At 50.1% G+C, this 11,414-nt stretch overlaps 1 protein-coding gene across 1 annotated transcript; it reads right to left on the bottom strand.

The window, feature by feature from the left end:
* Positions 1 to 846: 846 nt before the first annotated feature.
* ZG16 (zymogen granule protein 16) lies at positions 847 to 3,115 on the bottom strand. The gene is made up of 4 exons (XM_025370792.1): positions 3,049 to 3,115; positions 2,014 to 2,075; positions 1,700 to 1,832; positions 847 to 1,261 (listed from the first exon to the last, which is right to left on the bottom strand). The coding sequence occupies exons 2-4, from the start codon at positions 2,066 to 2,068 to the stop codon at positions 946 to 948; spliced, it is 504 nt and encodes a 167-aa protein (XP_025226577.1). The 5' UTR covers positions 2,069 to 2,075; positions 3,049 to 3,115; the 3' UTR covers positions 847 to 945.
* Positions 3,116 to 11,414: the final 8,299 nt, after the last annotated feature.

Here is an 11,414-nt window from a genome sequence, read left to right as displayed (position 1 = left end):
TTTTCAGAATTGCCAGCCTCTTTCTCTTTCTTCCTCTTTATCATGTGAACATGCTCGTGACTCTCCTGTCTAGGATTTTAAAAAGACACAAAACCCTTTTTCCTTACACCCCCGATAACTGACTTGCCTATTTCTGGCAAACCAGAGCCAAACTTCTCGAAACACTCGATTCTTGCTGCCTGTGTTTTCTTACCTCCCATTCATTCCTTAACGAGTTCAACCTAGTGTCAGCCTCCCCCAGTCCACTGTAACCTTCTGATGTCTAAAGCCTAAGAGCGTATTGTGGGCAGGGTTTCCACTGTTGAGAAGGTGGTGGCTTCCTGAGGAAGGAGGAATCCCAGATCTGAGAGGGCTTAGCAGGACACTGGGGCTCATGGGTAGAGGTGAGGAGGAACTGGGCCTGCCAACAGGGCAGGGTCCTCGGGCACAGACTTCAGCTAAGTTTCAGGAGTTAGGTGGGTTCCAGGAAAGAACAAAGGCTAATGGTCCTGGCCACCCACACACAGCAAGTGAGTTCAGCACTTTCTTAAGGGGAGGACCAGGGATGAGGAGAGCTGGAGAGTGGGACATCTGCGGTTTTGGTATAAGCCACAACTAGGCCTTCCCCTCAGACCCAGGACTCCAGTTTGGATCAATGTTCTAAGGAGCTGTCCTTGAAGAGCGTTGATGGAAGCCAGAGTCTCATCTCCTCTTGATAAATCATAGTACAAGCCCAGGATTCTCACACACCTCTCCCTCATCTTCCCACTCTTCCAGACAGATGTCCAAAGCCAGCCAGAAGTGAGATTTGCACGTCCCCAGCTGAGTCAGGAGAAAGATATCCCAGCCACATATGCCCCCACACACTAGCCTTAACCATATTTTTTTATTGAGCCATTTGGATGGGGGTTAGTGATAAAAGAGTTCTTACTCCTCATCACAGTGTCCCTGCCAAGGAGAGGGGACTCAACAGCTGCTGCAGATACTGGGGTAAACATCCCAGTGCAGGCCAATGGCATCAATGACGGAACCAGACCGGCCACTGATGAAGCGGAGCACGGTGTTGGGGTGCAAGGGGACAGCATTGAAACTTGTGCCGCTGTCTTTCCCAAAAGCCAGATAGCGGCCCTTGTCTGTCACAAAGACCACCTTCTTCAGGTACCTCTTGTACTTCCCGGAAACCTGGATCACTGATTCCCCAGGGTGCAGAAAGATCTCCTCCAGGTCTCCACTGCGGCCACCCACATAGTCACTCCACACTTTGCCATAGCGCACCTGGAGACTGAGAAAGAGGGGAGGAGGAAGGAGAAAGAAGGGTGATGAGAGGGATGACAAGTCTCCTGCTAGTCCTACAGACTGTGAAGCCTGGGTGAGCCCTGGAAGATCCTACAGGGAACTTCAATTATTTTGCCAGCAAAGAGACTCTGTCATCCAGGCAGGAGCACAGTGGCATGATCTTGGCTCACTGCAGCCTCAACATCCTGGGCTCAGGCAATCCTCTCGCCTCTCCCTCCTGAGTAGTTGAGGCTACAGGTGCTCACCACCATGCCCGGCTAATTTTTGTTTTTGTTTTTGTTTTTCTTTGGTAGAGATGGGGTCTTGGTATCTTGCCCAAGCTGAGCTAGAACTCCTGGCCTCAAGTGATCTGCCTCTGCCTCCCAAAGCATTGTAATGACAGGTATGAGCCACTGCACCCAGCCAGCAACTCAAAGAATCTTACCCTACGATGTAGTAGTTGTTGACTCGGACCCGGAGGGCGGTGATGGGGCCGTCCAACTGGTTACCAGAATGAGAGAATCGCTTTCCGCCACCACCTCCATACTCTCCACTATAGGAGGAAGACCTGGCCTGAACTGGAGGGGCAAGCAGGAGTTGGAGGGAGAAATCTTTCAGGAGTTCAGTTTCTCTGCACCACCCCTGTTCCTCCCACAACTCAGCTCCCACCTGAAACCAGCCTCCAAAAGCCTTGGCCAACAGCAGTGCCCAAGGCTGCCTTCCCATGTCCCCATTACCAGGCTCTGGTATCTCACTTACTGGCATTGGCAGAGGCTGAAGCACAGAGAAGGGCTAGGAGAGCGACTGTCAACATTCTGAGGCTGGAGTGGGAAGAAAAGAGCAAATGAAGATTCACCTTTTTCCTTGTGGACTTGATTGACCCAGGCACTCCTGACCTGCGGCTCAGACCAAGGCTTCTTCGTCCTTCAACTCAGACCTAGCAGACCCAGTCTTGAGCTTAGAAACGACTATCCATAGCCTGTAGTACTGGTAGTCCTGTTCCTCCCTGATGCTACCTTCTATGTCCCTGATCCCTCCAGCTCTCCCTGGTCTGGCTGTAGCCAAGCCCTCCTCTTTTCTCTCAAGCCTGAAAATGAACCCTAACTATCTGGATTAAGCGTTATTCCATCCTGGCACAAAGCAGAGAAGTTTTCTGAAATCGGCCAAACTTAGGTACATTTGGGTTGGTGTGGCCATAGCCAGGAAAGAAGTTTTCTAAGGAGGGAGTAGAGGACCTCTCACAAGCAAAGAGACGGCTAAGTTTACCAAGCCCAGAGGCTGAGCAAAGAAAGCCTCACCATCTGTGGTGAATTGGCCTGACTTATGGGGCACCTGGAGCATGGTTTAAATCCCTAGCATCCACCTGGTCGCAAGGAAAGAAGAATTTTCGAGGTGCCTCTGTGTCACCTGGGGAGCAGAGTTGGTGACAGAAGGGACTGTGCCAGCACCAGTATCCAAGCAGTGCTGGTGTAACTAGGACAGACAGAGAAGTTGCAGAAGGAGTTGGGACCAGCTCAAGATATTAGACCCCAGGTACCTGGTCTATGTGTTACTATTCTTTTCTCCACTAACACACATCTGGCCATGTCCATTCCCCTGAACACCCGGACACCTGAACCAGGTGTCCCCAGTCCTTCAGTAGAGACCTAGACAGCTTTGCACCTAAGATTAGTGCAGACCCAGGAGCCCCAATTAACTCAAGTCTTTCCTGCCACTCCTTCCAGGCATCCTATTCGCCAGCTCCGATTTGAATTCCCCCCCAACTCAGATTCCGGCATCTTTGCCACCCCTCACCTGGCAGTTTCAGATGCAAAGCAACCCCCTGGAAACTTCCAGATGTTTTATACCAGGTCCAAGCCCTCCCCCTGCCCTTTATTGTGTGAACCTCACCTCCTGAGCAAACATGAGCAACCTCTTCGGATCAGGTGTCAGGCGGGGTCTGGAACACCTTATCCTGCCTCTCCCCCATAGTCAACAGATACTACAGCATAGGGCAAGATTCTTTGAGTTCCTGGCTGGGCATGGTGGCTCACACCATAGTCAACAGATACTACAGCATAGGGTAAGATTCTTTGAGTTCCTGGCTGTGCATGGTGGCTCACACCTGTCATTACAATGCTTTGGGAGGCAGAGGCAGATCGCTTGAGGCCAGGAGTTCTAGCTCAGCCTGGGCAAGATAGTGAGACCCCATCTCTATCAAAACAAAAAACAAAAACAAAAATTAGCCGGGCAAGGTGACGAGCACCTGTAGCCTCAACTACTCAGGAGGGAGGTGGGGAGGATCACTTGAGCCCAGGACGTTGAGGCTGCAGTGAGACAAGATCATGCCACTGCACTCCAACCTAGGTGACAGGTGGCAAGGTGGAGTCCACTCTGAGCCAAGTGCCATATATCAGGAAGAACATAGTAAACTTAAGGTCACCACCAGCAGCTCTGGGTGGGCAAAGTGGCTTATCACCTCTAGGCTTGGTAGATGCCCTCCCCTGAAATCTGCCATCTGTCAGGACAAACAGAGCCCCTCCCAGGCATTTGAAATGTGGATTCTCCCAGAAAGGGAATATATTCCCTTTCCAAAACCTTACACTTAGGAGTGCCGACTATTTGCCAGACATTTTTTTCTTTCCTTTTTCTAATATGAAAAATCCAAACACATGTAAAAGTTTAAAGAACTGTACAGTGGGCCGGGCGCGGTGGCTCAAGCCTGTAATCCCAGCACTTTGGGAGGCCGAGACGGGCGGATCACGAGGTCAGGAGATCGAGACCATCCTGGCTAACACAGTGAAACCCCGTCTCTACTAAAAATACAAAAACTTAGCCGGGCGAGGTGGCAGGCGCCTGTAGTCCCAGCTACTCGGGAGGCTGAGGCAGGAGAATGGTGTGAACCCGGGAGGTGGAGCTTGCAGTGAGCTGAGATCCGGCCACTGCACTCCAGCCTGGGTGACAGAGCGAGACTCTGTCTCAAAAAAAAAAAAAAAAAGAACTGTACAGTGGCCGGGCACAGTGGCTCACGCCTGTAATCCAACACTTTGGGAGGTCGAAGCAGGTGGATCACCTGAGGTCAGGAGTTTGAGACCAGCTTGGCCAACATGGTGAAACCCCGTCTCTAGTAAAAGTACAAAAAGTAGCCGGGTGTGATAACTGGTGCCTGTGATTCCAGCTAGTCAGGAGGCAGAGGCAGGAGAATCATTTGAACCTGAGGGGCAGAGGTTGCAGTGAGCTGAGATCACGCCACTGCACTCTAGCCTGGGCAACACAGTGAGACTCCATCTCAAAAAAAAAAAAAAGAAAGAAAGAATTGTATAGTGAGGCTGGGTGCAGTGGCTCATGCCTGTAATCCCAGCACTTTGAGAGGTCGAAGCAGGAGGATTGCTTAAGCTCAGGAGTTCAAGACCAATGTGGGCAACATAGGGAGATTTCATCTCTACAAAAAAATAAAACAATTAGCTAGTGATGGTGGTGCACACCTGTGCTCCCAGCTAGTCAGGAGGCTGAGGCAGGAGGATCACTTGAGCCCAGGAGGTCAAAGTTGCAGTGAGCCATGATTAAAACATCATGTCTCAAAAAAAGAAAAGAAAAAAAAAGAATTGTGTAGTGAACACTCATATAACCACCGTATAGATTATACTATGGTTAATATTTTGCTGTAATTGCTTTCTTTTTTCTTTCTTTTTTTTTTTTTGGAGACAGAGTCTGGCTCTATCCTCCAGACTGGAGGGCAGCGGCACGATCTCGGCTTACTGTAATCTCTACCTCCTGGGTTCAAGCAATTCTGCCTTAGCCTCCCAAGTAGCTGAGATTACAGGCACGCACCACCACGTCCAGCTAATTTTTGTAATTTTAGTGGAGACAGGGTTTCGCCATGTTTGCCAGGATGGTCTCAATCTCTTGACCTTGTGATCCGCCTGCCTTGGCCTCCCAAAGTGCTGGGATTACAGGCATGAGCCACCGCACCTGGCCTGCATTTTTTTTTTTGTCCACTCATCTATTTATCCTCAATATGCCAAACCCTTCCCAAACCATATCTCTCTGAGAAGGATGCCTGGGGTTGCAGGTGCACAGTGAACACGTGCCTATTGCCCCGCTGGAAACAGAGTCAGTCCAGTGGGAAGTGCGAAGCTGTGGATCCGAAGGTCTACAGGTGTCCCTCTGGGGGTAACTCTGGGCTTTGGGCTCTCAAGTCTCCTGGGTACCATGGCTGAATCTTCCTGGGGCTGTAGGCCACCCAGGCCATTGCTTCTTTCTTAGGTCGGTAACACCCCCAGGGGTGATGTCATAGATTTTTTTTTTTTTTCCTCTGTAGGCTCTTCACTTTCAGGACTGATTTCTCTCAGCCTAAAATCCCTAGGACCGACTCCAGGGACCTAGCGCCTGACCCCTCCTGGACTGGCCCTCTGACCTCTCTGATTCAGCAGGTCCAAGAAGAGGGAAGGACAGAGGACCAGAAGGGGTTGGAATAAGTACTCTCAATTATAAATGACTAGTCAGGCATTCAGAGCACCCCACCCCTCACAGGCTTACCATCTGGGGCCAAGGACTCATCCCAGATAGCAAAGGCAGTCCCGCCCTGAGGATCTGGAAATGGCGGGGACTCCAGGGGGATGAGTTGTGGGAGTGAAACAGAACAGCAGCCAAAGATGCCACGTTCACTCCTCCCTTCCCCTCTCTTTTTCTCCAAGGTCAAGGTCAGTACATCCTGCTGCTATAACTTTCACCTCATTCCAGCCGTTTTGTTTTGTGTCTCTCTCCCTCTCTCTTTCCCAGTGACTCTCCTTCCTTTTATGTCTTCATCTTTCCCTGCTCTGAGGAGGATTTTTCTTTCCTTTTTTTTTAGATGGAGTCTTGCTCTGTAGCTGGGCTGGAGTGCAGTGGTGCGATCTCGATTCACTGAAACCTCTGCCTCCAGGGTTTAAACATTCCCCTGCCTCAGCCTCCTGAGTAGCTGGGATTACAGGTGTGCGCCACCACGCCCAGATAATTTTTTGTATTTTATTAGAGATGGGGTTTCACCATGTTGGCCAGGATAGTCTCGATCTCCTGAAATTGTGATCCGCTTTCCTCAGCTCCCAAAGTGCTAGTATTACAGGCATGAGCCACCACACCCAGCCTTTTCTTTTCTTTATCTTTTTTTTTTTTTTTTTTTTTTTTTGAGACGGAGTCTCGCTCTGTCGCCCAGGCTGGAGTGCAGTGGCCGGATCTCAGCTCACTGCAAGCTCCGCCTCCCGGGTTCACGCCATTCTCCAGCCTCAGCCTCCTGAGTAGCTGGGACTACAGACGCCCGCCACCTCGCCCGGCTAGTTTTTTGTATTTCTTAATAGAGACGGGGTTTCACCATGTTAGCCAGGATGGTCTCGATCTCCTGACCTCGTGATCCGCCCGTCTCGGCCTCCCAAAGTGCTGGGATTACAGGCTTGAGCCACCGCGCCCGGCCTCTTTTTTTTTTTTTTAAAGACAGAGTCTCGCTCTGTTGCCCAGGATGGAGTGCAGTGGCCCAATCTCAGCTCATTGCAACTTCTGCCTCCAGGATTCAAGTGATTCTCCGGCTTCAGCCTCCCAAGTAGCTGGAATCAGGCACCCACCACCATGCTCGGCTAATTTTTGTATTTTTAGTAAAGATGGGGTTTCACTATGTTGGACAGGCTGGTCTTGAACTGACTTCAGGTGATCCACCCACCTTCACCTCCCAAAGTGCAGGAATTACAGGCATGAGCCACCACAACTGGCCTAAAGTTTTTTCTTTATATTCCTTCTCTCCATATCTTTTTCCTTCTGCCCCTTCTTTCCTGTCCCTACATCTCTCCCAAGCTCTCTCTCTAGCTCTTTCCTCTCTCCTTTCTAATCTTTGCCTGTCTTCTTCTGTTTAGGGACAGACCACCCCTAGTCTGTGACCAAACACAGAAAGTCAAAGATTGCAGCTCAGAGAGGTCGAGGTGGGCACCTTGGAAGGATGTCGTCATGTTTCCAGGCATGACACATCCAGGACCCTCAGGACAGAGGTGCCCACATTTGCCACAGCTCCACTCCGTTGCACCCACCCTGCCTGTATGGATATCCAGCATCTCCTCCATTGCCAGAGGCTGCTCCTTGTTCCACCATAGCAAGTCCTCAGTCTCCAGAGTGCAAGAGATGCCTTCCTATGGTGGGAAGGGTTTCAAGGCCCATTTTCTGTCCATCCCAGAAACAAGGAAAGCTGCCCTATTGCTAATGCTGGTACCTCTAGGGTGCACCCTGATGTGGGGATTGAGCCAGAAGAAAGAACATGAAGGCAGTGAGACACCAGGTCCCCATCTCTGCTTCTGCCTCATCAGATCCTGTTTGAGCCACTTTACATTTAACCTATGTGCCAGCTGTAGGCCTACCTGCCCCTTTTAAACTCTAGCTGAAGTTGCCTTAAACCTCATCTGGTTCCCGGGCCTGGACGCATGAATGTCCAAAGCCCTTCTGCCAGAGCTTTCTGCCACTCAACAGAAAGCACCTCAACACATGTTTTTTGTTTGCTTGTTTTTGTTTTTTGTTTGCCTGTTTTTAATTTTTTTTCAAGATGGAGTCTTGCTCTACTGCCCTTTCTCGGTTCACTGCAACTTCCACCTCCCAGGTTCAGGCGATTCTCCTGCCTCAGCCTCCCAAGTAGCTGGGATTACAGGCATCCACCACCACGCCTTGCTAATTTTTGTATTTTTAGTAGAGACGGAGTTTCACCATGTTGGACAGGCTGGACAGGCTGGTTTCGAACTCCTGATCTCTTGATCCACCCTCAGTCTCCCAAAGTGCTGGGATTACAGATGTGAGCCACCGCGCCCGGCTCAACACATGTTTATCAAGCATCTCTACATTGGAGGCACCATTCTAGATGCTGAAGAGACAGCAATGAGAAAAAGAGTCAACAGCCAACGTCAAGGAGCTGTAGGGCCAAGGGAAAGCTTCCTCTCTGCTCTCTAGCCCTATAAAGGCTCCCCGAAAAGGAACTGACAGTTGGCAAATTAATAGGAGAAAAAGGTGTACAAAATTTATGTCACATGCACAAGCGCAAGGGAACCACAGGAGAATGATGACCTAATAACGCAGAGTGGTCCAGATGCTTATGTAGCCTCCTTCCTCATAGGGGAGGGGAAATGGGGGTGCAGCAATGTTGAGAGGTAGTATGTGATTTTGTGGGGAAATATATGGGGCCAGGCGCAGTGGCTCACACCTTGTAATCCCAGCACTTTAGGAGCCTGAGGTGGGTGGATCACTTGAGGTCAGGAGTTCGAGATCAGCCTGACCAACGTGGTGAAACCCCATCTCTACTAAAAAATGCAAAAATCAGCCGGGTGTTGTGGCACATGCATGAAATGCCAGTTACTTGGGAGGCTGAGGCAGGAGAATCGCTTGAACCAGGGAGGCGGAGCTTGCAGTGAGCTGAGATTGCACCATTGCACTCCAGCCTGGGCAACAAAAGCAAAACTCTGTCTCAAAAATATAAAAATTATTTTAAAAGGAGAAATGAATGGACCCGAGAGATAGGAATTAACTTGTTTTGTTTTTTTTTTTTTTTGAGACAGAGTCTCGCTTAGTCGCCCAGGCTGGAGTGCAGTGGCGCGATCTCGGCTCACTGCAAGCTCCGCCTCCCGGGTTCACGCCATTCTCCTGCCTCAGCCTCCCGAGTAGCTGGGACTACAGGCGCCCGCCGCCTCGCCCGGCTAATTTTTTGCATTTTTAGTAGAGACGGGGTTTCACCGTGTTCGCCAGGATGGTCTCGATCTCCTGACCTCGTGATCCACCCGCCTCGGCCTCCCAAAGTGCTGGGATTACAGGCGTGAGCCACCGCGCCCGGCCGGAATTAACTTGTAAATGATTCCCTTGGAATTTGAATAAGCCCGAGAGACCGACTATCTTGTGAAAAAGTCTGTCTACGTTTGGTTGCATTCTTCAGTCTTATTTTCTGCCATAGATCCCTAATGAGGTTATCTGCGATAGATAACGAGCTGGAAGTGTGATGAATTTGGAAATAATGAAGACAGGAGGGTGACTGGAGGGAAATGAGGGAAGCTGACCCATGAGGCCTGGGCAGCAGCCAGTGGGAAGAGGATGCAGGGCCTGGGAGGTGTGGTCAGGAGTTTGGCTTTTTTTTTTTTTTTTGAGACGGAGTCTCGCTCTGTCACCAGGCTGGAGTGCAGTGGCACAATCTCAGCTCACTGCAACCTCTGACTCCCTGGTTCAAGCGATTCCCCTGCAACAGCCTCCTGAGTAGCTGGGATTACAGGCACACGCCACCACGCACAGCTAATTTTTGTATTTTTAGTAGAGACGGGGTTTCACCATGTTGGCAGGATGTTCTCGAACTCCTGACCTTGTGATCCGCCCACCTCGGCCTCCCAAAGTGCTGGGATTACAGGCGTGAGCCACCGCGCCCAGCCTGGAGGAGTTTGGCTTCTTTTCTCACAGTGAGGGGAGCCATGGAAGGATTTTGAACAGAGGGGTACATGCTCATGTTTGCATTTTAGAAGGATTGCTGTCTCCTGATTTTGATAAAGTGGAGGAGGGACTTGGGCAGGGTAAGAGTGGAGACAGGAGGCCATGGCAGATGTGGTGTGACTCTCTTCTCTCCCCTCTAGAATTCCCCTGAAAGCTCCTCCCTCTCTCAGCTGAAGCAGCTTTGCCCTCTTTTCAAAGTTTTGGTGCAATTTCAGACCTATGGTGGGGATCTGCCTCTCCACCCCCATCCAGAAGGTTTCGGACACCTGTGGCTCATGCCTGTAATCCCAGCAATTTGGGAGGCCAAGGCAGGACAATAACTTGAGGCCAGGAATTTGAGACCAGCCTGGTCAACATAGCAAGACCTCCCCATCCCCACAAAAACTAAAAAACTAATTTACAAAAATTATCTGAGGGCTGAGCGCTGTGGCTCATACCTATAATCCCAGCACTTTGGGAGGCCAAGGCAGGCAGATCATTGAGGTCAGAAGTTCGAGACCAGTGTGACCAACATGGTGAAACCTTGTCTCTACTAAAAATACAAAAATTAGCTGGTGTGGTGGTGGACTCCTGTAATCTGCTGCAGCTATTTGGGAGGCTGAGGCAGGAGGATGGCTTGAATCCGGGAGGCAGAGGCTGCAGTGAGCAGAGATTGCACCATTGCACTCCAGCCTGGGCGACAGAGCAAGACTCCGTCTCAAAAAAAAAAAAAAATTAACTGGGCATAGTGGTGCACACCTGCAGTCTCAGTACTTGGAGGACTGAGGTGGGAGGATTGCTTGAGCCCAGGAGTTTGAGGCTGCAGGGAGTTATGATCATGCCATTGCACTCCAGCCTGGGTGACAGAGTGAGACCGTGTCTCAAAAATAAATAAATAAATAAATAAAAATAAAATAAATAAATAAAAATAAAAAAGAATGTTTTGGCCAGTTGCGGTGGCTCACGCCTGTAATCCCACCACTTTGGGAGGCCGAGGCTGGCAGATCACCTGAGGTCAAGAGTTCGAGACCAGCCTGGCAAACATGGTGAAACCCTGTCTCTACTAAAAATACAAAAATTAGCCAGACATGGTACATGGTGGCAGCTACTTGGGAGGCTGAGGCAGGAAAACCACTTGAACCCAGGAGGCGGAGTTTGCAGTGAGCTAAGATCGCGCCATTGTACGACAAGAGTGAAACTCCGTCTTAAAAAAAAAGAGAATGTTTCAAAATATATTTCCAAACAGTGGGAGATCTGTTTCCCGATAAGAAAAAAAAATTATCTGCTTCTTATTTACACACTGGGCCTTGGTGCATGCTGTGCATGTTTTCATTTGGACAAAGGGTCTGACAGCATGAGCGCTGCTTTTCTGTTCACTCTTAGCTGCTCCAGTGAATAAAGTGTAATGGGCAGAAGTGACTTCACCAGGTTGCCCAGGGGAGTCCTGCACTCCCTCCACAGTGGCCTGCAGTTGCTAATCTTCAACTCTGCCCATGCACACTCCAGCTGCCTAAAATGCTCTCTTCCTTCTGCCCCCCTGGCAGCCTCCAGGTTATTCAGAGGGGAACACCACCACCCTGCACCACCACCCACCCTTCTCATAGGAAGGCCTCAGCTCTCTTCTCCTCCCAGCTCCTCCTCTTCAAATAGAATTCATCATTCCTTTCTTTGGCTTCTGTGTGTTTCCTACATTACTCTGTTATGGTTCTAATTACCCTGCACTGTAATTT

Source organism: Theropithecus gelada, chromosome 20 (genome assembly GCF_003255815.1).
Source record: "Theropithecus gelada isolate Dixy chromosome 20, Tgel_1.0, whole genome shotgun sequence".
Taxonomy (NCBI): Eukaryota; Metazoa; Chordata; class Mammalia; order Primates; family Cercopithecidae; genus Theropithecus; species Theropithecus gelada.
This window is presented reverse-complemented; position numbering and strand designations above follow the sequence as displayed.